Source organism: Panthera leo, chromosome C1 (genome assembly GCF_018350215.1).
Source record: "Panthera leo isolate Ple1 chromosome C1, P.leo_Ple1_pat1.1, whole genome shotgun sequence".
In the NCBI taxonomy this organism is placed as follows: Eukaryota; Metazoa; Chordata; class Mammalia; order Carnivora; family Felidae; genus Panthera; species Panthera leo.
The window spans coordinates 169,498,753-169,525,441 of NC_056686.1; the positions used below are offsets into that span (position 1 = coordinate 169,498,753).

The following is a 26,689-nucleotide window of genomic DNA, read 5'->3' on the forward strand; positions in this document are numbered from 1 at the left end:
TTCAGTTATAGTACTTGACATCCATCTTTTCCCCCTTTCCTAACCCGTATATTCAGCAAACATTTATTTACTGAGTCCTTATTGTCAACAAAATTGTACTGGGTAATTGGGTAGAAAATTCACTTAATTTGATAAATGTCCACACAGTATAGTGAGTCACTACAGTATGGCCCCCATTGTTTTAAGATGTGTTATTTATAACAGTGTTTTACACCATTCATATCCTAATGTAATTCTAAAACCCAAAATGCCATTATCAAAGGTAATTTTGTGGTTATCTGCCATTTAAAAGTACCCAGTATTTGTTTGCATTCCATCAATAATGAAAAAAATTCAGTTTGTAATAAACTGATTTATTGTGCAGTGACTGTAATATACTAGGTTATATTATTAATTTTGTGTCCTCAAACACATATTGGGAAATAATCCCAAAAACAAGTTTGTAACTTTGCATTAGATATAAAGAGGACTTTGGGTACTATAATTAGGTTATTTTGAGGCAGACAGAGCTATTGTCCCAACTGATGTAGTGTGTTCTGTAATTGAGAAAATGGTCACCAAATGACACTTTTTAAAAGTGATTTATGTGTATATTTTATAGGAGACATGTTCTGTGTATAATGAATAAAGAACTTTTTTTAAGAGGGAGGGGAGGGAGGAAGGGAGAAATTCAGAGGTTAGACAATATCCTTTATAAATGTAAGTACCACGTTTTACTCTACAACAAACAGGTTTATAATGAGATTCTAGTGGATTAGTCACTTACATATTTATATAAGCTGCTATAGAAGTATTTTTAGTAAAACCTTCCTAATAAATGTGACTGATGTCAATGAACTGTAGTATCATGGCATGAAAGTTTTGTTTGGGCCTTGTAAGCCCTTTGGTAACAGAAAATATTTCATATAGATCTTTAACAATATGCTAAAAATCTAAGAAAAGAAAAACAAGCTTTAAGGAAAGAAACTTAGAAAAAAACATTTTCTATTATGTTATACTTGTCATTTCTATCCAAATGGTTACTCCTATGTTGAGCACAGTTAAGCTCTGAACACCATGGTAGTTCCAACAAGTTTGTACTGGAGTTTCAGATCTTTCAAGTAGTACTTGAGTTGTAAAGTTTATAAAGCATTGGCCTTCCACAAGACATGATTAAGCGTTAAAATTAATCTGAACATGATACAGTTTTTCCCCAGTAATTCAGAGGTTACTCCACATTATCATGAGGATTATTATAGAATGCGCACCACAATTAACAGAAAATTCCATATAATGTAATTTTACATCAGTGTTTTTAAGAAACAGCCCAGTTACACAGCTTTTTAATGATTGGCAAACTATGGTACACTTTTTTAAAAATACAACATTTAGAATAAATAGCTTAAAAACTTTAACTTTTGTGATTTTTTTTTTAAAGAGTTCTCTAAAAAAGGACACTAAAATAAATGGGTGTTGATTAAAAAGATTACAGTATAATTCTTTTATTTTAGTTCCTTCATTCACTGGATGCTAAAGAAATATATTTGGAAATAATGCATAATCTTCCAGATTTTGAACTACTTTCGGCAAATACACTAGAGGTAATGTTTCTATTAATAATGATAAATGGTAGTAAATGTTGGTAGCATTTCACATGTTAACATTTTAAAATCAGCATTTGTCTCATTCATCACTAGACAGAAAGTAGCAGTTTCAAAGGATTTCATATACATATCAGTTATTCTATATTAAACTCTAATTGCTGGAGTTGCAACTTCATGGTGGGTGTAGAGTTCAGGAAAACTTAACCAGTCCTGAATGACGTCTTTCAGCAGGAGTGTCAGAAAAGTCAAGATTTTTTATCACAAAGCAGCTGTGGATCTGTTTTGGAATTTTATGTTCTTGCTTATAGAACTATTTATATTGTTCACTGAGAGTTAAGCAGCTTTAGCAATACTCAGTTTGCAGTAGAATCAACTTTTTTTTTCTACTTCTTGATCCCAGAGCCTTCCAAGTCGTATCCCTACCAAACTGCTAAGCCTAAAAATAGTTTACTTCCCTACCCCCAAATTTTTAGCTATATATCATTAAAATTAGATACATTTTTTGGTACAATTGTCTGCTTTAAGATTTTATAACTTAGTGATTTTTATCTTCTTTAGTAGAGGATTGATTTACATTGCATTATTGCAAAGAAATACACAATAAGCATAAATGGGTCTGAATTTTAGACAGTATTTTGAAGTAATGGGTAGGTGGCTAAAATTTAGGTCAAAGAAATAAAGATTAGAACCCTTAGAATTTCTTGACTCTGACATTATTTTTCACTTTTTCCCCCCTTTTTATCACTTCTAAGGATCGATTGGCTCATCATCGGTGGCTCTTATTTTTTAATTTTGGAAAACATGAAAATTCAAACGATCCTGAGTTGAAGAAACTAAAAACTCTACTTAAAAGTGAACATATTCAAGTAAGGAAAATGTATTCTGCCTAGCCTTCTGCTAGTGTGCTTTCCTACTAATTTAATATATAAAGTTATATTTTAAGGAACGTAAAAATGTTTATTTGAGATTCTAGGTTAAGAAACTCCTAAATGCTTTTGTTCTTCTTTTGTAGTTTTGTTTTTCTGTTAAAAACCAACAGCGATATCTAAAAGTAGTTAACTTTCATTTCTCTTGGATAGTTGGCATGTGATGTATCTGTATCAGAAAATTTTTCTGAAATGCATACTATAGAAGAATGTCTTCTCCTTTTTACAATTCTTGTTTCTTGGGGCATCAGAGGGGCTCAGTGGGCTAAGCATCTGACTCTTGATTTCCACTCAGGTCGTGATCTCATGGTTCAGGAATTCGGGCCCCGTGTCAGGCTCTGCACTAGCACAGAGCCTGCCTAGGATCCTCTCCCTTGCTTTCTGCCCCTCCCCCTCTCATGCACGCATGCACTCTCTCAAAATAAATAAACATTTTTAAAAAATAAAGTAAAATTTGTATTTCTTTAATTTGTAATCATAGTTTAAAAATTAGGATATATAAAGAACAAAATGAATTAAAACAAATATTTAAAAATTACCCATATTCTCACTACTATTAATGGCTCTCCTACAAAATTTACTGTGTAACCTCTCAGACTTTTTCTGCATATGTTGTAGTATGTGGGCATAGGGATATATGTGCACATACATACATATTGTAATGGCCATTGTGATAGACATACATGTAAATTTATATATGAACTTTTTAAATAAAAATGGATTCACTATTACAGTAGTCCCTCCTTTATCTGCAGGAGATATGTTCTAAGATCCCGAGTGGATGCCTGAAACCACAGAGAGTACCAAACCCTGTATATATTATGTTTTTTCCTATACATACATACCTATAATAAAGTTTCATTCATAAATTAGGTGCAGTAAGAGATTAACAATAATAATAAAATGGATAATTAAAATAAAAGTTATGTGAATATGGGCTCTCTCTCAAAATATCTTACTGTACTGTACTCTCCCTTGTGAATTGATATGAAACCGTAAAGTGCTTACATGATGAAATGAAGTGAGGTGAATAATGTAAGCACCATGGTGTGTTGTTAAGTTACTCCCGACCTGACAGTGCTTTAGAAGAGAATCCTGTGTTCTGGACTACAGTTGGACAAATGGAAACTGAAACGACAGAAAGTAAAACCACTGATAAGTGAGGAACTACTATATTCTCTTTTGTAGAATTTTCCATTTGACAATGTCATGTATTTTCTTAAATGCCTTATAAGGTCCCTTATGCTTTTCTTATATGCATATGTATATATTTATATGTATATGTGTGTGTGTGTGTGTGTGTATATAAATTTAGCCTTTAGGGATGGTGATCAATATATATATTATTAAATATATATGATGGTAAATATATTTAGATATTTAATCTATGCTAAATAGATGATAAATATCATATTTAAATATATATGATGATAAATATAGATATTTGATGATGAATATAGATACGATAATAAATACCTATATTTATCTTCATATAGATACCATCATCCCTAAAGACTAGGTAGTATTTCACTATATGATTACACCATAATTGTTTAACAGATCCATCTTATGTTTTTTCTATTTTATGTCAAAAATACATACCGTAAAAATGCAGTATGAGGAATTTTCTTAATCAAGATTTTTTTTTTTAATTGTCCTCATTACCAGTGTCCTCCATAATGTTTATATCGTTTTGTATTCTTACTGGCAATATGTGAGTAGCCATTTCTCCACACCTGTGCCAATCATGATAGCATCATTTTTTGTAATCACCATTCTTATAGGCCAAAAGTGATATATTAATAATATTCATTTTCATTTATTTGCTTTCTAGTGAGGTTGAAAAAATCTTTTGTGATTATTAACAAATCATAATTTTTCTATTTTCTCTCTGTCTCTGGCCTGTTTTCTTTCTTCTGAAAGGAGATTTATCTTTTTATTTCTTAGTGGATCCTCTAAAATCTTGCAAATATTTTTTCATGGTTTATCATTTGCCTGTTAGTATTCTTTATGCAATTTTCTTTCACACTGTATGAAATTGTCAACCTTTCTCTTATTTCTGCTTTTGAGGTCTTAAAAAGTTTTCTATCTCTTCCACTCCAAGATTATATAAGTGTCTTCTGCATTATCAGAAGAGTGGATGTCTTAAGCAACTTCATGTTTTCTAGAATATTTTCTCTCAAGTTTTTGAACTCTCTAGGAGGCTTTGTTTTTCCTTCACTAAACTTAGTTTCAGTGTTCATTGCAAATTATTTCTATCTCTTATTTTCATGGCCAGTTAACTTCTGTTTAGAAACTGTTAGAGCAATGGCATTTCTTTATGAATATTTAAAAAATGAATATATAAGATTTTGTTTTCATCAAATTAAATTTTCTCCTTTAGGTTGGCAAGTTTGACTGTTCCTCTGCACCAGACATCTGTAGTAATCTCTATGTGTTTCAGCCATGTCTAGCAGTATTTAAAGGACAAGGAACCAAAGAATATGAAATTCATCATGGTAAGAAGGGAAAAATGATAAAAATGTGTATGTATTTTCAAATAATTTTTTATTTGTACTTTCTACCTCTTTAATTATTTTTTAACTGAAATGTAGTTGACACACAGTATTGCATTACTTTCCGGTATACAACAGTGATTCCACAACTATGTACGTTATGCTGTGCTCACCACAAGTGTAGTTCTCATCTGTCACTGTATGGTGGTATTAATAATACCTTTGACTATATTCCCTGCTCTGTACTCCATGACTTACTTAATTCCAGAGCAGGAAGTCTAGCCCCCACTCCAATTCACCCATCCCTCCAATTATCTCCCCTCTGGTAATCACCAGTTCTTTGTGTCTATGAGTCTGTTTCTACTTTGTTTTGTTTTTTAGATTCCACAAAAGTAAAATCATATGGTATTTGTCTTCTCAAACTTATTTCACTTAGCATCATTCATTTTAGGTTCATCTGTGTTGTCACAAATGGCAAGATCTCCTTCTTTTTCATCGATGAGTAATCATATTCCATTTGTGTGTGTGTTGTCTGTGTGTATATACACATCCTCTTACCCATCTATTGATGTACACTTGTGTTGCTTCCATATCTTGGCTATTGTAAATAATGCTGCAGTGAGCATGGGGTGCATATATCTTTTCAAATTTTGAAAAAAAAAAAAAAAAACAAATTAGTGTTTTTGTTTTCTCTGGGTAAATAACAGTAGAATTACTGGATTGTATGGCATTTTTATTTCTAATTTTTTGAGGAACCTCTATACTGTTTTCCACCTCTATACTGTTTGCCTACCAGTTCTTTTTTCTCCACATCCTTGCCAACTCTATTTCTTGCTTTTTGGTATTAGTTGTTCTGACAGGTGTAAGGTGATATCTCATCATGGTTTTGATTTGCTTTCTCTGATGATTAATGATGTTGAGCATCATTTCATTGGTTTGTTGTCCATTTATGTATGTGTCTTCTTTGGAAAAATGTCTCTTCAGGTCCTCTGCCCATTTTTAATTGGATTGTGTGTGTGTGTGTGTGTAGAGTTGTAGGAGTTCTTTATATAATCTGGATATTAACCCTTTATTAAGTACGTTATTTGAAAATATCTTCTCCCATTCAGTAGCTTGGCTTTTTTTTTTTTTTTTTTTTTTTTTTTCTTTATTCCTTCACTGTGCAAAAGCTTTTTATTTTGGTGTAGTCCTAATAGTTTTTGCTTTTGTTTTTCTTGCCTAGTAGACAGGTCTAGAAAAATTGTTGCTAAGGTAATGTTGGAGATTACCACTTACGTTTCCTTCTAGGACTTCCATGGTTTCCGGTTTCCCATTTAGGTCTTTGATCCATTTTGAACTTATTTTTGTGTATGGTGTAAGAGAATGGTTGAGTTTTATTCTTTTGCATGTAGCTGTCCAGTTTTCCCAGCACCACTTACTGAGGAGACTTGTCTTTTCTCCATTATATATTCTTACCTCCTTTTTCAGAGATTGACCATACAAGCATGGGTTTATTTCTGGGCTCTCTATTCTGTTTCTTTGAACTAAGTGTATGTTTTTGTGCCAGTATCATACTGCTTTGTTTACTGCAGCTTTGTAGTGTATCTTGAAATGAGGGACCATGATACCTCTAGCTTTGTTCTTCTTTCTCAAGATTGCTTTGGCTCTTTGGGGTCTTTTGTGGTTCTTTTTACCTTGCTTTGTATAAACGTACTCACTGTAAATAACTTTGCTTTTATTAGTAAATAGGTTTCTTTTGGAGAAAGATATATTGAATTATATTTAGTTGCTTTATTCTCTTTACTCTTCTTTTTAAAATTATTCACTTTTGGGTGCCTGGGTGTCTCAGTCGGGTAAGCTTTCGACTTCGGCTCAGGCCATGATCTGACAGCTTGTGGGTTCAAGCTCCGTGTCGGACACTGTGCTGACAGCTCAGAGCCTGGAGCCTGCTTCAGATTCTGTCTCTATCTCTCTCTCTGCCCCTTCCCCACTCATGCTCGCTCTCTCTCACACACGCACATGTGCTCTATCTCTCAAAAATAAACATTAAAAAAATAAAATAATTCACTTTTTTCTGCTATTTTAGTGTTTGAGCAAGAATGCTGGTGACATATCAGGTTAGTGCAGACTTTAAGGGTCTTGTGAACAAAAGTAAACAACACCTATAGTTTTCATTTCTAGTGTGCCAAATGTAGCATTTCAACTATGGGCATTTTTCAGATTTTTCTTCCACTAAACTACTAAATATTTCTATGACTACTTTATCTCTCTCTGTCTCCTCATTTGGCCTGATTCTTCATGTTTGTTTTTGTGTTTTAGGTAGATCAGTTATATCTGGTCTAGAAGGAGTGGCCTTCTGTAGAGAGTGTCTTGTTGGGCCCAGAAGCCCAATCCCTCCTGGCCACCAGAGCCAGGTATTCAAGGGGGGTGTCCCCTGTGTGGCTGTGTGTGCCCTTCTGTTGGGCTGAGCCACATTTGCTGCGGGTATGCTGGTGGACTAGGTGAGAGACCCAGCCGTAGCTGCTGTGGTCATACTTATGGGGGGAGGGTTAGCTCCTGGCACAGCTAGCTTCAAGACTTAGTTCCTTGCTGGCTGTCAACCAAAAGCCTCAGTTCCTTATCACTTGGATCTCTCTGTAGGGCTGCTCACAGAATGACAGCTGGCTTCTCCCAGAATAATGATCAGAGAGAGATACACAGACGTAACAGCAATATCTATTATGTAATCTAATGTCAGACAGGACACACCATCATATCCACCATTTGTTGTACCCTGGTACAACACGTACAACAATGGTGTGAGTACATGAGGTAATAGTCACTGAGGACTGCCTTGGAGACTGGCTACCACCAGAGCTAAGTATGGGTTACACTTAGGAGGAACAATCTTCTGAGGTAAGAGAAAGCAATCTCTTTGTCAAGATCTAAAGTGTAAGTAATGGTTGACCAAATGAAGAGTAGCAAGCATGTTCCAAGCACAGGAACCAGCACAAGTTCTCTTAGACTCTGAGATAAGAGAGAGCCTCATCCATTCTTAGAAAGGAGAATTTCAAGATGGAATTTTGAGTGTTTGAAAGGATTGAGACTTGAGGCTGGAGAAGGCCTCAGAGTTCCAAATTCTGTGTATCATCTGTCAGGCAAAGGAATTTGGACTTTATCCTGAGGGCAAAGCAAATGCTCTCAGATTTATGCAGACATATGATTTAACTAGTGTTACATTTTAGGAAAGCAACTGGCCACCTAGAATGGATAGAAGCACAATTAGAGGAAGGGAAGGCAGATAGAAACCTGATACAGTCATTCATCTAAGAGAAGACGGCTGCCTTATCTAAATAATGGTAATGTGGTTGAAGGGACTTAGACCAACCTTTAAATACAAAGTCAGTATTTATATATAAAGTCAGTATAACTTGACAATTGTTTAGATGTGGGGAAGTAAGAGAAAGAAGCCCAAGTTTCTGACATTCACTTGGCAATTGAGTGACTGTACCATTGAGTGAAGAGGAGAACACTGAGGGGAGGAGTTGATAGGGAGTAGACATCCCCAATCTGTAGTTGAATGTAGGCCTAGGCCTCAGGAGAGGAATTTGGGCTGAAAAAGGTAGATGTAAATAATCATCATATCAACGATAGTTGAAGCCTTCAGTGAGAATGAGCTTGTGGAAGGGTGAGTAGAGAGACAAGATCAGGGCCCTAAGGATGATCAAAGATAGAGGAATGTGTAAACCAGTTCAAGAAGCTGCAGCTACAGAGTAAGAAAAAAGCAGGAGAATGTGGTATCATTTATAATTGTATTTAAATAATTGTGAAAATATTTCTTCTGTGCTGTGAATTCTCTGAGGATTGTATCTTTATTCTTGCATGCCCTATGACATTTAAAACAAGGATGACACATAATAGGTATTTGACTTAATATTGCCTATTAAGTGAATAAGTCAAAGGGCACATGGGAAAATGGACCAAGTGCTAATTGAGAAAATCATTATTTGTCAAACCAAAGAGTATATTCTTTAGGCAATAGTAAATCATCAAAGTCCTTTAAGCAAGGAATAGTGTAATCAGACAAATGTTTTTGTAAATTAACTGTGGTAGCAATGAAAAAATGGATTAGTTACGAAAGATAGTACACAAAGACCAGCTTGGTTATTGTAATAGGCAAGACGGAATTTAGGCACTAGTCTAATTGGTCTTGGTCCATGGTACACCAGCAAAGAAAGAAGGCGAGTATCACTCTGGGAAATCTTATGCACCTGGTGGATGATTATGCCAATGCCAACATAGGGAAGGTGAGAAAAGGAGCAAGTTTGGGGGGGAATAACTCCGATTTTAATATATTTTAAATGTTTACATGACATCCATGTAAATATCTTCACTGGGCAGTTGGTAATACAGGTTTTGAATTTGTAAGGGAGGTTGAGTTGGAAGAAACAGGTTTAGTAATTAGGCAACAGTAATAGCTCGGGTAAGCATAAAGAACACAAATAGGGGCACCTGGGTGGCCCCGGTTAAGCATCTGACTTCAGCTCAGGTCATGATCTCACAGTTTGTGAGTTCAAGCCTCACGTTGGGCTCTGTGCTGATAGCTCAGACCCTGCTTCGGATTGGGTCTCCCTCTTTCTCTGCCTCTCCCCCACTTGTGTTCTGTCTCTCTCTCTCTCAAAAATATATAAACATTAAAAGAATTTTTTTTTTTAAAGAACACAACAAATATTGCAATGAAGTGATTACTCTGCCTTTGAGGATGAAACCTCACCAAAATCAATTTGGTCAATAAGTTTATCTTCCTTTCTTTAATATTTTAAGTCTAAAAACTTTGAAATGTTTCTATGGATAGAAAGGCGGTACGTGAATTTTAATTTTTCTCTTATTCGCTTTCAAAGGAAAGAAGATTCTATATGATATACTTGCCTTTGCCAAAGAAAGTGTTAATTCTCATGTTACCACACTTGGACCTCAAAATTTTCCTGCCAATGACAAGGAACCATGGCTTGTTGATTTTTTTGCACCAGTAAGTTATTTTTATCTGTCAAATGTCAGTGTTTCAAATTTTCTCTTGTCACAGCAAAAAGACATTTGCTATATAATCTTGAACACTAGAATTGTGTTACTCAATTTTGGCCAGTATCACATATTGCTTCTATGAGAGCAGGATTGTACTTGCCCCTCTAGGGATAAAATACACACACACACACACACACACGATTTACCACTAAGTATGATTTATCTAGCATATATTGCTTGTTGCAGAAATGTGGCTTTTTGTTTCATTTAGCTCAGCGCTTATGAATATTTTTTTCTTCCGTAGTGGTGTCCACCATGTCGAGCTTTGTTGCCAGAGTTACGAAAAGCATCAAAGCATCTTTATGGTCAGCTTAAGTTTGGTACGCTAGATTGTACAGTTCACGAGGGACTCTGTAACATGGTAAGGCTAAGTATAAAATAGTTATTCTAATCAACATTTTTGTAAAATAGTTTTTAAGTTATACTGACAAAAGCTGTCTTTCAAATGTATATCTACATTTAGAAGAGTAACATTATTTGAACAAATAATTTCAACAAAATGATATAAAATTATGATTGGATTAAAACATGAGTAGACAACATAACTGAGTGAATGTAGACATGGTCTTATTTATCAAACTTGGGAAAATATTGTTTATTTGATAAAATACATGGTCATTCAAGTATTTAAAATCTTTATGATTTTTGATGTAATATCACTTTTGGCAGTCTATAGTTTTATTCTAGGTTTTCTTCATAATTCTCTTCTAAGTGTAGTTAGCTAGAAATTTTAAAAATGAACAAGCTTTTTGAAACTTTTGTATACATAAAAATATGTTCTTAGGTTAATTAATATTCATTCTTCATTCCAAGAATAACTAGAAATTATATACCTCATGATGAAAGTATATAATACCACTTATAAAACATACTTGGAACAAGTATATGAAACCTAAATCAAATCAAGCTGTGACATCAGTGTTAAGGAAATCTAATGATAGAGGAACATGTTAAGTGACACCATGGGCATGAACTCTTCAAGTCCCAGCACGTAGAGGATTTTACAGGACAAACACCTAATTTACTGGACAGATGACATTGAAAAGCAGAAGAGATTAAAGAGACTCAAAAGACATATCCTTCAAATGAAGTGTTTAGGTCTTCTTGTTTGGATGCTGCTCAAACCAAGTGCAAAAAAATGAGCAAGGAATAATTGGGGAAATTTGAACACTGACAGGGTATCTGATAATTATCAGGAATTGTTCATTTTTAGATATTAAAATGACAGTGTAGTTGCATTTCAGGGAAAGTCCTTATATTTTAAATATACTGAAATATGGATGAAATGATAAATCATCTGGAATTTGCTTTAGAATAATCTTGATGTAGGGGTAGAGTTGGAAGGGAGAATAGATGAAATAAGTGTGGTGAGCAGATGATTGTAGCTACAAGAGTACTTGAGAACTTATTGCTCTCTGATTTTGTGTGTATTTTAAATATTTTTTAAGAGGAAACTTTTTTAAAAAGATAGAAGAAGAGAAAAGGGGGAAAGGGAAGGGAAAAGAAAACAATAGGTTTTAAAAACATAGTAGAAGTTAATGTAGGGTGAAATCTTTATGGCATCTGTGTAAGGAGTAATCTCTCAGTCCACACACACAAGGTAAAAATTAATGTGAATGATTTTAACTATATTAAATTAAAACTATTACCAAAGAAAAAGACACTATGAAGTTAAGACAACAGACTATTTGTAGCACTTGTAACTGATAAAGCATTAGTGCCAGAATATTTCAAGGCTACAAATCAATTTTTTTAAATAGACAAAATAAGAAAGTTTGTAGACTTTTTTTTTAGAAAAAGAATTCCAGCATAAAAAATGTTGCATTTCACTAGTCATCAGGAAAGTACAAATTACAGCAATCCATCAAATATACAAAAATTTAGAAATCTGACATTACAAGTATGTTGATAAATTATCCAGTCACACAATGTAATATCATAGAGCATTTAAACTAGGTCTATCTTTACCAGCATGGGTAAGTCTCAAAAATACAATGTAAGGTGACAAAAACAAGTGCATAATAGCTTACAGAGTATGACAGAATTACAGAAAATTTTTAAGTGCTCAAACATTTTACTATACTGCCCAGGGATACATAAACATATCGCAAAGGAGGAAAACATCAGTAGAATGGATATATACTTATTTGAGGACATCAATTGCTCCTACTTTCATGAAGGAAAGCAAATAGGATCAAGAAAAAAGACCTAGTAATACCAGTGTGATAAAGAAGTTAATCTTCCTTAAATATAGGGAAGGGGATGTGTGGGTATTTGTTAGATGATTTCTCTCTTCATTCTGTTTGAAATTTAACTGAACTATGTTTAAACAATAAGGCCTTTGGTTTTGAATGTCTTATATGTGACTTTGAAAAGATGCTAAGCAAGACACAAACTTAATGTGATAAACAATAATTATCTTAATTTGAATTCTTCTAGTTTTTCTTTTTATCTAAACTATTAAATATTCTTTAGATAATTGAGTAAAATGTAAGGATTTAAAACTGTGGTATCAAATTCACCTGCAGTAGAGGCCAAGGGTCATTACTCACTAATGAGTAATTAGTTGTTGTGAAGAATAGACTAGAAACTACATGTTTAAGTGCTAAAAAGATTCCCAACACATGCTAATCAATCACTAAGTAGATTAACAAAACAACAATTATATCTGAGTTATTTGAATTTACACTCATTTTACAAATTTTGATAAATATTTCCATTGTTTTTCCTAAAATTATTTTTGAATCCTAGTCAATTTCAGAAAATTCCAATTTTCTACTGAGTGCTTATCAACTTTAAGGATGCAAAGTTTAGCTATAGTAAATTCACAAGATAGCCTTGTTAACTTTTAGAAAAGTTAAAACTTCGAAGAAATGCTTCCTGGGCCAGTGTTGATGTTACTCTGAGGAGGAACTTAACAGTATTTTGTACTATAAAAACTACCTTGAATGATGAATAAAAGATGGCCATATTCTTAGGAAATGAGTCACAATTCCTTAAAATATGGTTGTATACACATTATTATCCTTGCTCCTTTGTTTCCTTTATTTTCTTCTAGACAAATTGGAGTATTATGGTTTCAAAAACTCAAGCCAGAGATTAGCCTACTCTTTACAGCCTTATCCTCTTGGTTCAGGAGAGTAAAAAGGGCCCACACTCATAATTAGCCTTGCTCACTTTTCAGTGTTTCATTGCCCGTGGATTCTGTGGCTAATGGAGTAGCTATAAAAAGGGTAATTTATCAGTGCAACTGTAAATCCATTTTCTTTGCCAAATTTGGCCAGGCTAAAATTTTGCAATAACCCAGCAATTTAGCAATGGACTTTTTAAATGTTGCTACTTAAAAGCAAGCTGGTTATGAATTTGAAACCAATAGGTAAAATGCATAAAATCTTTCATTTGTATTCTCATTCCTAACAGTATAACATTCAGGCTTATCCAACAACAGTGGTATTCAACCAGTCCAACGTTCATGAATATGAAGGACATCACTCTGCTGAACAGATCTTGGAATTCATAGAGGTATTTTAAATTAATTTAATTTATAGTATTGTCAATTGTAGAGGTAATTTAAATCATTATTTTGAAACAGCGAGCAAGTGAGGGAGGGGCAGAGAAGAAGAGAAAGAATCCCAAGCAGGCTCCATGCTGTCATGGCAGAGCCTGATGCAGGGCTTAATCTCTTGAACCGTGAGGTCATGACCTGGGCCAAGATCAAGAGTTGGACATTTAACCAACTGAGCCACCCAGGGGCCCCTAAATTTTTTTTAAATAGTTTTTCATTTTGTGCTGTATTATTTATTATTATTTCCCCAGTGAAGCTAACACTTTTGTTAATATTACCCCATCATTGTAGACTAAAGCTTTGTTAAAACAGTATTTGGAGCAAGTGAGCTGTTAGGGAAGTTGTACAGTATCTCCATTCAGACTGTCAGGAAAATATAGAATAGTAGGCTTTTCAGTAATAATTAGAGGGTTATTTCCAAACCACTCATTGGTTCTAGAATAGAACTATATGGCCTTTGTAGACATCTAGGCACCTCTAAGCTTTTTGTCCCATCTCCTATCACCTTAAATACAGTTGCCTCTTTTCCCTACCTAAGATGATTTTAATGATACATAATAGCAAGAAAATATACCTTGATTTCAGAAGATTAATGGGCAAAGTCTAAATTAATTAGGAATCATTTGTCCTTTTTAAATTAATTCACTTTAGATTGTATTTTAAATATAAATAAGTATATTTTGATTCTTCAGAAACAGGAATTTTGGGGGGCTTCTGTGTGTCTCAGTTGGTTGAGCATCCGACTCTTGATCTCAGCTCAGGTCATGATCCCAGGGTTGTGGGATTGGGCCCCGTGTTGGTCTCCAAGCTGAGCATAGAGACTTCTTAGGATTCTGGCTCTCCCTCTGCCCCTCTCCCCCACTTGTGCTCTCTCTAAAATTAAAAACAGAAACAAAAATAAACCAGGAACTTTTCTAAGTGATAACCGTTTGCCAAGAATGTATCAATACCTTTTTATATCAGTTATAATGAAAGTTAAATTCTCTTTAGGATCTTATGAATCCTTCAGTGATCTCCCTGACACCCACCACTTTCAGTGAACTAGTTAAACAAAGAAAACATGATGAAGTCTGGATGGTTGATTTCTACTCTCCATGGTGTCATCCATGTCAAGTCCTAATGCCAGAGTGGAAAAGAATGGCCCGGGTATAGTACAGTAGTTTATTTAAATCTTAACATTTAGCATTAATGTGTATTTAACAGAATTGTTTTAAAACGGAGATGAACTCACCTCTAGATTATCACTCCCAATAGCTTTAATTACACCACTTAGATTTCAACTCTGTTTCTGTCTGATAGGTGAATGGTATAGAATAATCTACCCTTACTTTTTCCTGTGTCACTTGTTTGGTATGTATCTGACCAAATTTCTGCCAAAGTCAACCCAAAGATCCCTTTATTTTCTATTAAAATTTTTCTACTCCTTTATTTTTAGAGCTTAACAATACAGTTTCTTCACAATATTGTGGGACTTAAAAAATAGCTTTGATCAGTAAAACATTTGGAATTTTAAGATTTCCTACAAATAGACATAGTGTTATAAATCATGAAAGATTGGGGAAAAGTTATTTCAATATGAGAATGGAAAATGAAATCAACTTTTATATTTCTAAGAAAAAATGAACAAATGGAAGAGTTAAAAGTGATTTCTAGTATTTAACATTTAAGATAATACAGTTTTGTGCTTTTCTCAGTAAAATTTTTAAATTCAAGCATGAGTCAGTGTGCTGCAATGCATGTCTCTATTTGAAAAATAACTCTTTGAAATACCATTGCAGAGGTCTTCATTAGTTCCTGGTTTCTAACACTTAAGTTTTAGAAATACTTCATTTCCCCCCATAAGGTACATGTATGAAATCTGTTATTTAATCTGCAGTAATTGTAGTAAGGTCTTAACTGCAACATTACATTTTCAGTTCATTACTATATATATTCTGTTATGTTTTAAACCCTTACCCATTTTTATTTGGTGAAAATCACTGGTAAATAATATAAGAACCATCTCAAAATGATGATTTTTCTATTGTAAACATAGTTATGGAGGTAGTTTTATTGTTATCACTTTGATCTATTTTATCTCTCCTTTTTCTCTTTTATAGACATTAACTGGACTGATCAATGTGGGCAGTATAGACTGCCAACAGTATCATTCTTTTTGTGCCCAAGAAAATGTTCGGAGATACCCTGAGATAAGATTTTTTCCCCAAAAATCAAATAAAGCTTTTCAGTATCAGTAAGTGTTGCCTAAAATTTAAAGACATTTATTATAACCACTTATTTAGACAGTTAAAATTTAAAAGTTATCTTAGGGGCTCCTGGCTGGTTCAGCCAGAAGAGCATGTAACTCTTGATCTTGGAGTCATGACTTCAAGCCCCATGTTGGGTGTAGAGATAAATAACTTTTTTTTTTAAAGCTTATTTATTTGTTTATCTTAACTAAATAAAAGTTAACCCAACAAACATTTTTGGGGAGTCCACCATGTTTTAAGATAGTGTGCTAAGGAGAACCTCAGAAGATGAAAAAAAAAGAATTGAACAATCCCAATGTTCATGAAGCTGACACTCCAGTATAGAGGAAGATAAAGAGAGGAAGTACTAACATTTATTAAGTCAGTGTTTGGTTTCAGGTACTGTACTTGATCCTTTGCTCACATTATTTCCACTGGTCCTCACATATACCCTGAGAAATAAGAATTACTACCCTTTCCTACTATTACAGATAAGTAAACTGATCCACAGACCTTCGTTAACTTTCCCAAGTCACACTGCTGCTTGGGGTTTCAGCCCAGGTCTGTGTCAGTGCCCATACTTGTTTCTACAACACCACATGGTATTTGAGGTAGACAACTCAGTGCAAGGCAGAATATAAGGAATATTCTTTGAAAAGTAAAAACAGACTATGAATTTCAAAGAAGGAAAGGATCACAACTATGAGAGGAAATCACGAAAGGCTGCATTTATGAGGTGGCTTTTGACATGGGTCTTAAAAAGTATGTAGGAATTTGATAGACATAATAACCAGAGTAAATGTTCAGAAACCGAAGTCTCGGACATTTTGAGTTTCACCATTCCCGTGCTTCTATAGGAGATGTCCAGCAGGCAGCTAAACATTTAGGACTACCTGGAGCACAAAAAAACATCAAGACTAGAGAAAAATGTATTTGAGAAGCCATGTAAGCAGCGTTTGTAGCTAGGTGTAACTGAGAAGAGAGATGCTAAGTAGTCAGTCAAACTTTTAAACTGCTGCAATGAGATTGTTTTCTGAACATATCCAATAATAGGAAATAGTATTTACAACTTTCATATTTGCTCTTCTTTCAGTAGTTACAATGGTTGGAATAGAGATGCTTATTCCCTGAGGATTTGGGGTCTAGGGTGAGTAATTAAAAATATGCATCATTGCATAAAATAGATTCAGTGCTATTTACCTTCGTCTTATGTCTGCAGTTAAATTTACTGTAAGTTTTTTAAGGCTCTCACATTTTAAACTACTTAGTAAAGAATTATAATTTACCAAGATAGGGTTGTGCTTTATTGTCATTCTTTGAAGTCAGTTTTAACTTAGAAACTTTTGCTATATTTTAGACGTTTTCCTTGGTTTCATATAATGAAAAGTAATTTTGATCCCTTGCCGCAGATTTTTACCTCAAGCATCCATAGATCTAACGCCTCAGACTTTCAATGAAAAAGTTATACAAGGGAAAAATCACTGGGTGGTTGATTTCTATGCTCCTTGGTGTGGACCTTGCCAAAATTTTGCTCCAGAGTTTGAGCTTTTGGCTAGGGTAAGTCTTGTCTATCTATATAAGTAAGTTGTAGTTACATGCATGTTTTAAAAATTAGATTATTTAAAAATTAGATAAAATAATTAGGTAAAGGTATATATGATTCTTTTTTTCTAAGAAGTTTCCTGTGAATTTTTTAAAAATCCCATTTCATTTCTATGAGTATCATCTTTGTGGTAGATTTCTTCCTTCTTTATTAATACTTTTGGCTAACATCTCTATCTTGATGGATGACATCATCTAACCATTAGAGACAACTCATTTCTCTTGCTTATTCCCTATTTCCTTCCTCCACCATTACTCTGCTGCCCACCAGCCCATCACTAGATCCTGTCCTGCCTCTTAAGTGCCTTTCAAATCTGTCATCTCCTCGTCATGCCCTCTGCTAGCCTTTCTCTTCAAGCCCTCTTCATCTCTTCCAGACTTCTCATGTGTGCCTTTTAACGAGTCTCACGTTGCCAGTCTGCCTTATTCAGTTCTGCCCTGCTGATCTTGCTAAAATACTGCCTTCTCTGGCTTCCTGTTAGCCAAGTTTCTTGACTTACAACCTTGATTGCAGGTCTCTGGTGGGACCCTTCCTACCTCTTCAGCTTTATCTCTGTCACCACCCCACACCTCACAGTTCAGACACAGCAAAATACTCCAGGTTTGCTGAGCAGATACTGTTCCCTCTCTCTAAAATGCCTTTTCGTTATTAGTCATCTGAATCTTTCTCTCCTTATCCTACAAAATCCAGCTACATTGGCACTTCTGTATTCTCTGTCCTTCTCAGTGTCACTTTGATGTCTTGTACTCCATTTGGTGTACTTACACAGTGAATAAATATTTAGATATCTATCTCCTCCATAAGACTGGAGCTTCTTGAGGGCAAGGTACAGGTCTTATCTGAGTCTGACTCAGGAAATGCTTATAAAATTTAACTGAATGCATAAACAGAATACAGTCTAATTTTTTCTTGTTTCTGTCCCCATCATCCTGTTAATGACCTAATCCAGACTGTTAGCATTCTTGCTTCAGGGAGCTTTGCCTGGGCTACAAAACACTCACTTAGAATGAGAAAGCTCCAGTTTCACCAGTCTAAAGCAAAAGCTGACAATCCTAACCCATCAGGATTTTTTAGCAAAGGGACTTCAAAGCTCCTAGGTGTCATGAAAGATTATTTGTTATTGGATCATCCTTCAAATAAGTTCTTCATCTTTCCCGCTTACTTGATCTTCTTTTCCTCTTGTGCTTCCTTTTTCTCCAGTAATTCTAACAAAATGGTTTCATTCCCTTGTATACTGAAAAACTTAGCTTAGTTATATATTTTATAACACACCTATATCTTGGATATGCCAGAAAGTTATTAAATATGAAAAAGATCATTCAACAAATCCTAAGCACTAGGTTAGAAGCATTACGGTAAGTACTAGAGCTATAGAAATTGAAAGACAAAAGTTACATGTCTGAGGTTTTATTCTAGTGGGAAGATAACATGCAAATAAATACATTTAATACAGCAGGATCATTGCTCTAGTGAAATGAGAGGGGAGCAAGGACATGGGAGGAAGAAAGAGTCTTGCCAGGAAAAGACAAAAGGCTCCACCGAAAACTTGGGATTTGAGATGAGAATTACAACATGACCAGGAGTCTGGCACATGACCAGGAGTTTGGCTAGAGAGTCCTCCGAGCAGAGAGGACAGTATTTGCAGAGATGCAGGGATGCAAGAGAGTGGTGCATGTTCGGTCAACTTCACTGTTGGTCCAGACTACCAGAGTGTAAACACAGAAGGGGAATGGCAAAAACTCAGGCTTAGTAAATAATTGAGGAGGAGAAGGTTTGGTCCTCTTTCTTTGTGATTTCATATTGTTCAGAATAAGTTCTGTATAAGCACTAGGGGAAAACTATTGGATATGGTAGGATCCATTTTACATTTTAGAAAGAGCACTTTGGATGGAACTGTACACAGGCCAGCAAGGCCAGAGAACGATATGAGAGCACCAGAAACAATATGGTGTTCCTTTATAAGCAATTGAAGATACAAGTCAACTAATGTTAAAGATAAATATTTTGTAAATTTCTCTGACCTTCAGTATAAGTGTGTTTCTGCATGCAGCTTTGCTGCTGCCCTAACCCCTCTTGAATAAGCCGGCATTGGCCACAAAACTAGAGGCAGCAAAGGTATTTTAATTGTCCTGAAGTGAGAGATGTTATCTGAACCGTGATGAAGGTAATGGTGATAGAAAGAATGGGACAAATGTAAAAGAGATAAAAGAATAGGATTTAATGTCCAATTAATTGTGGTAAGTATGACAGAGAAAGAAGTCTAAGATGACCCTAGTTTCTGGCTTGAATGAGGGAATAGTAGGACAGAAGGAAGAGTAGGTAAAGGGAAAGGATCCATGTTGGAAATCATCTGTGCAGGATGCTTATTTAGTTGACCAGGCCAGTACATAGGTGAGTGTGAAATCAGGGGAGGTTGGGCTAGGCAGCACATCTCGGCACATTTATATATAAAATCTCCCTTGCGAGATTGCTTACAGTGAAAAAAGTGTTCACCATAGATGCAACTGTGATTAAATACTATAATTTGAGAGGCAGGTGTAGAAAGAGGTCCCCATGCTAGAAATGAGATAGTACAGCCTGAGGAGTAAGAAAGCTAAGAGAATAGTGATAAATGCCAAGAAAGAAAAAAGAAAGGCATGTTTAGCAATGTCAGGTACCCATTAAGACTGAAAAGTGTCCATTCAGTTTGGTCAAGTAGTCACTGCAGAACTTACAGCAGTTTCAGTGGAGGGAGCAGTAAAAACAGAAGCTAGACTAAAATCTGTTGATAAATGAGATGATGAGGGAGGAAAAGCAATGAAAGACTAACCTCAAAAAAAAAAAAGAAGCAAGGAGGTAGCTAGAGGAACCAGTACAATTAAGAAAAGAATCCTGTTTTGACCACATGCACATACCCCAAAGAGCATGTAAGACACCTGACAGAGAGGAACTGGAGAATATAGGTGTCGACAGCCTTCTGCAAAATGAAGAGTGTTACCTCAGCAGGTGAGACCAGAGAATGGGAGAAGGTGTTTGAGGACAGAATCGGGAGTTTGTGGTGTGGTGGACAAGGTATGGGGACCAGGAAGGAGTTTTTCTTGATAAGAGCCACTAAAAAATTCGGAAGCAATCTTAATAGTATGGAAAGGATTAAAACTTAAGTTTTTGAAATAAGTCTTTATTATTACAAAGATGGGAAAATTTTAGTATCATGTTGCCTTGTGGTTGCCAAAATAGTTTATGCCACAGTGAATGGCAAACCCCACTTCTCTCTTTTCAGATGATTAAAGGAAAAGTGAAAGCTGGAAAAGTAGACTGTCAGGCTTATGCTCAAACATGCCAGAAAGCTGGTATCAGAGCCTATCCAACTGTTAAATTTTATCCCTACGAAAAAGCAAAGGTATGTATTTGGCGTTCCCGTATGTGCCTTTCTTTTAGCAGACCCAGTTGAAAAGGTTTGTTACTAGTGTGAAGGTTTTCATTAGCTTCTCCTTCCTTTGTCATGTTTTATTTTATTGCATATTACTGAAGCTTCTTTTCACATATACATCAAGTGATTTTCAAAGGTTTTTCTGTCTCAAAGTTGATATGATCCACTCCTTAAAATTTTTATACTAATGAATTACAGAAACTACTAAAGACACATAGCAGGATACTAGAGTAGTTTTTTCCGAGTGGAGAAGTCAACATAATTATATTCTGTGAAGTTCTATATTTTCTACTTTTATACAATTAACATGTTACCTTTATTATTATTTTTTCCAGGAAAGGAAAAAATTAAAAGAATACTATCATACTTTTGAAGTAGACTAGTACCTGAACATTTGTCTTGAGGAATATTTATTAGTGGTTTAGACTACAAAATAAAAGTTAGGGTCCATGGCTTGATCACAACTCCCTTCTTTGGGCCACTGACAATATGCTTTTTTTTTTTTTCCCCAAAAAGAAAATTAGACATTTACCAATGGATCTTAAAACTCAGGCGATAACCTCTACTATCATTTATATAAATGCATATATCTTTCAACCACTGTAATTGGTAACTGAAAATACTCATGACTTTTGCTATCTTCCTGAGTAAAAGAATGATATTTTTGACAATAGAATTGTAATTAAATAAATAAGGATTTGCCATGTATTTATGTTTTATGGTAAAACATTTCAAATAAATATATTTTTTGAGAAGGAGTATCAGCTTAACACGTCAGGTTATTTATTGGAAATTATATTTTAAAATAGAGTTAAAGAAATTAGATGGATTTTAGAAGTCTAGAATTGTCAACTAGATGTTTCAATGAAGGACTTTGATTGGTCCAAGAGGCTAATTCTGTCTTAAGAACAGCCTAGGGTAAACATCTCAGTGAGAGTAAAGGAGCTTATATCAGGATCTGAATTCACTTCATCCCTTTGGAATCACTAGCTCTGCTTTCTAATTCTCAGAATAGCTGAGAAATGGGTAGCATAAGTAGGGGTCTCAGGTAGAATGATGTAAGCAAAGTATCAATATAATGAGCAGTCACAGAATTAATCTGGCCATAGAAGGAGCTCTTTGAAAAGATGATGTTACCATGTGTCTAGAGGAGCCCCGAGGACATTAGACACCAAAATATCCCTGTACAAACTGAGACAGGTGGCATCCAGAAGACCAGACCAGATTTGAAAACCAAAGCAGAATAATGATTGCAGTTAACAGCAGTACAGACCAGGTGGGCAGGTACACACAAAAGCAAGATCTTAACAGATAGTGTGGAGTTCCCACTAGGAAGCAGGAAGCAAATGACTCCAGATCCAAAGTAAAGCTTGATATATTGACCTGCCCCCTTCACTGCTTTTCAGCCACCTTCCTACTGTGGGCAGATGAAAATCAGGAGATACACATTAATTTCTAGTGTTGTAGTTGGTCAGGATTTTAACTGTGCCAATGACATATGTATAAGATTAGAATGATTTGAGTCCTCTGGGGGATGGCTTTTCTTTATATTTTAGTTGTTTTGAATTAGATTAGATTAGTTAGAGCTGGCAATGCATTTTTTCCAAGGAAATACTTTAAATGTGTTCATAACAGTATCATATTTAAGTAAATTATGAGTTAACTGCTTTGTAGCATTATTTCCTTGAAGAAATTTGAGTTTTAAACATTTAGAACTTTAAGGAATAATCAAGTTTCTTAGATGCAAATGTCATGTTTTGATTAGACACCTAAAAGATTATAAGAAGAATGTTTTTTATTTTAGAGAAACATTTGGGGAGAGCAAATAGATACCAGAGATGCAAAAGAGATTGCTACCTTAATATATGAAAAATTGAAAAATCTTCAAAATCATGGAAAGAGAGATAAGGTAAGGACTAAATCTAGAGCTGACTTCAGCCAGCTTTATACTGTACTTTATATTTATCAATAAACAGGTACAATGGAAGCTTCAAAAAATAGTAAAGTTGAAGTTTCTTAATTCAAAAATAGGACAATCAGAATGTAACCTCTGTATATTGAAAAGTGTAGAAATTTGCACAAGTACAACCATTTAAAACATAGTGAACTATGGCCATAAATTATTTAGATTTTGTTAAAATGTAAAGTATTGACTTGTTAGGAATAAATACACTGGAGCCTCGTAACATACTTTGCATAGCAGATTTTCTTTTGGTATAGTCAGGATGTATCAGAACCCATACTCATTTCAGCCCCTCCTACAATTTTATCAAACAGTGCAACCTCTGCTATTCTTTGGAAGAAGTGTTCATTTTTTCTAAGTCATTGTCATTCTAGGACATACAAACAGATCAAAGAGTCTGTGAATGCTGGAATGCTTTCTGAGTGGAACTTAATAAAATCACATAGAAGTTTCTTGGATTGTTTCCCTATAAGGTGAAAGAAGAACAAAAGAACCAGCGCATATTCTGGAGAGGGGAGGGCTAGAGATGTCTGGCTTTATAGAACCATATTAGAACTGCACACTCCGGTATAAAAAGCCTTACATCCTGTATCAAGGGTTACATTTTATCCAAATCTAAAAGATAGGAAAGAGATGGTTACAATTATTTCCTTGGGTTTAGGGAACAAAAATGTTTTTCTGGTGTTTTGATTTATTTTCGCTTCCTCAAGAGGTTTTAAAGTGTGACTTTTATCTTAAGTTAAACATTTGAGGGACACCTGGGTGGCTCAGTCGGTTGAGCGTCCAGCTTTAGCTCAGGTCATGATCTCACAGTCTGTGAGTTCGAGCCCCGCGTCAGGCTCTGTGCTGACAGCTCAGAACCTGGAGCCTGCTTCAGATTCTGTGTCCCCCTCTCTCTCTGCCCCTCCCCCACTCATGCTCTGTCTCTCTCGTCTCAGAAATAAACATTAAAAAAATTAAAAAAAAAAAAAAAAGCATTTGAAACAGAAAATGTTATTAGTCATAGCCAGAATATCAGAATTGAAATTCAGTTTAGAAAGGTACCAAAATATGACTGTAAAACTGTAATTGATAGTATCTGCATGAGCAGGTAAGAACTAAGAGATATCCCTTTTCCTTTCCATTGTTACATTTAGGCAAGGTATATTTCATATGGTGATCCATTAAATTATTTTTTAAAAGATAAAGTACTATAAAGTAACCAACATTTTAATGTAAATTCATACTTTTTTTTTTCAATCACTTTTACATTATTGTAGGATGAACTTTAATGATGATGAAGATGAAGAAGAAAGAGAAAAGGAATTCTAACAAATGACATCAAGAAGACCTCTTTAGGACATTGCTGCATTCTGGGTCGGAAAAAATGAACATTGGAATTGGAATTGCACTGTCTGAATTCTGTACAACATTAGTATAAATGAAAGGTCTGCAAGCTTTTTCTGTAAAAGGCCAGATCGTAAATATTTTAAGTTTTGTAGACCATGTACAGTTGTCACATATTCCTTTGTTTGCTTTGTTTACAACCCTTTAAAAAGTTAAAAATTGTTCTTAGCTCAGGGCCATGCACAAACAGGCCAAGCCATTCAGTCCATGGGCCATAGATTGCTGACCCCTGGAAATGATACTAAAACTGGCTGGCTCAAACAGCAGCCTGCTCTGTCATGTACATACATGTCTGGGATCTATTCCCTCAAGTTTTGTGGCTGGCCTGAAAAGAAAAACTTGGCATTTAGTTACCTGTTTTAAAGATTGTGTGAAATGGATTCTGACCATAGTTTCTTTAAAAAAAACACACGATGTGACAAGCAGATACCCTATTTTCATGCTGTATTATAGTGAAGAGATTTTCTTTTTTCTTTCCTTTCTAAAGGTTGAAGAACTGATTTTAATTTTTCACAATTGAGAAAAAATTTTTAACAATAAATCCAATAGATTTCTACAGCATCTAGAAATACCTGAGGAAAACAATATTTATAGCTATTAACTGGGCACTGTAGAGTATCCCAAATATATCAGTATTTAGAGTTCTATATTTTAAAGATCTATGTTCATTTATTTTCTGAATTGCTTCCATAAATGTTTTCCCTGTGATAGCAATTGACTTTTGAAGCATTGTTCTAATATTTATGGTTTTGCCTTTTGGACTTTGTTTTGATGTAGATCCTCTATTTGCCTTCCCCATAGTTGACGTTTTTCACTCTTGTCTGATTTGTTACTCAGATACAAAAAGTGTGCAGGCTTGTTTCACTATGACTCATAATGACATTGTGGTTATTCCAATTGTTAGTTTGCTGCTGGAGGCTGCTGTTTCCAGATAAATATTGTCATAACTGAACTTATTTTTTTAAGAAAATCAATTATATAAATCTAAGGATGGGATCTTTTAATTTCTCGGTTGTTCAGACTAAAAGAATCAAAGAAGTTTTTGCTCGCATTTTCACAAAACATTGTCAGTAAAGTGCAGTTATTTAGTTACAGTTGAGAGTTTATGGAATGGTAAAAATTCTGATCAAAAGAGGTCAGTGAATTAAACAACAACAGTTTTCTCAAAAACTTACTAGGATTCTACTTTATTATATTGGAAGCGTTTTATTTTTTTTAATGTTACTTTATCTCCTTCCCCAATATTTCCTCATAATTTTATCACTGTAATTTCTACAAAAACAGATTTTATTTTCAAATCTAACCCAATCCCTCATATTCTCTCCTATTTTGCTTCAGTTGTATCCTTGGAGTCCTAACCTTGGATTCCACATCATATACGTGGGCAGTTTCAGAACACCCACCACTTCTAACCTTAATTCAACCTTTCTGAATTATGATCAGTAATGGCAAGTGTCTTTCATTTATTAAATTTTCACTGCCTAGAAATCTTTCAAAATTGGCTTGCTTCTATAAGAATGTCAAAATCGAAGACCTAAAGAAGTCTTGGTAAATATTTATTGAATTAATGTACCAATTATTTGAATACCACCGTGCTGGACAGTGAAGCATATGTAAAAGGAATCCAAGGGATGGTCCCTGTCTCCTGTGTGTCTATAATTCACAGTTCTGACAGTGAACCCATAAACAGGTTTAAAGGTACCTAAACTACTACCCATACATATAATTCCAGACTTATTAAGAAACATTTTAGGCAGTAAAAAAAAAAAATTAGTAAACAATATGTATCCTGTAACTTGGTCTAAGTACGTGCCTGTGGAATTGGCTCTAAAGCCAGGGCTGCTGGTAGTCATGTTAAATAGTGTATATATATATATACACATATATGTGTGTGTGTGTGTGTGTGTGTGTATATATATATATATATATATATATCCTACAGTATCCATCAGGAGGCTATCGTCTACAGTCATCTCAGTGTCGAAAACAGCTGGCAGAATTAAAGGTTTTAACAGCCATGTAAGTAGAGCACTCTGAAGAGTGCCTGATAAAACATGCCCTTTCTCTCAGAAACACCATTTTTGTGTGCAGCTGGCCTTGGGTATCACAGCACCGTATCTGGCAGACCAGGGAGTATTCTATCAGGCATCTGTATTTGGAAATTAGATACATTTAAATATGTGACTATAGGAAATTTGGAGTTTGTGTTTTTTATATTAATGTGCTTACTTATTCCAATTACTCAAATTTTTTTTTTTAATTTTTTTTTTAACGTTTATTTTTTATTTTTGAGACAGAGACAGAGCATGAATGGGGGAGGGTCAGAGAGAGAGGGAGACACAGAATCTGAAACAGGCTCCAGGCTCTGAGCTGTCAGCACAGAGTCTGACGCGGGGCTCGAACTCACGGACCGCGAGATCATGACCTGAGCCGAAGTCGGACGCTTAACCGACTGAGCCACCCAGGCGCCCCCAATTACTCAAATTTTATT

At 34.8% G+C, this 26,689-nt stretch overlaps 1 protein-coding gene across 2 annotated transcripts in view; it reads left to right on the forward strand.

The window, feature by feature from the left end:
* The window catches only part of DNAJC10 (DnaJ heat shock protein family (Hsp40) member C10), a 52,132-nt gene extending 26,941 nt beyond the window's left edge, over positions 1–25,191 (forward strand). For both annotated transcript variants that reach the window (XM_042949333.1, XM_042949334.1), the window contains exons 11-23: positions 1,491–1,580; positions 2,336–2,449; positions 4,893–5,007; positions 9,864–9,991; positions 10,289–10,405; positions 13,465–13,566; positions 14,600–14,755; positions 15,709–15,842; positions 16,931–16,984; positions 17,247–17,394; positions 20,700–20,819; positions 22,654–22,758; positions 24,072–25,191. In XM_042949333.1, the coding sequence (XP_042805267.1) occupies positions 1,491–1,580; positions 2,336–2,449; positions 4,893–5,007; positions 9,864–9,991; positions 10,289–10,405; positions 13,465–13,566; positions 14,600–14,755; positions 15,709–15,842; positions 16,931–16,984; positions 17,247–17,394; positions 20,700–20,819; positions 22,654–22,758; positions 24,072–24,083 (1,395 nt within the window). In that variant the 3' untranslated portion in view covers positions 24,084–25,191. The remainder of the gene's footprint in view (positions 1–1,490; positions 1,581–2,335; positions 2,450–4,892; positions 5,008–9,863; positions 9,992–10,288; positions 10,406–13,464; positions 13,567–14,599; positions 14,756–15,708; positions 15,843–16,930; positions 16,985–17,246; positions 17,395–20,699; positions 20,820–22,653; positions 22,759–24,071) is intronic.
* The last annotated feature ends 1,498 nt before the right edge of the window (positions 25,192–26,689 follow it).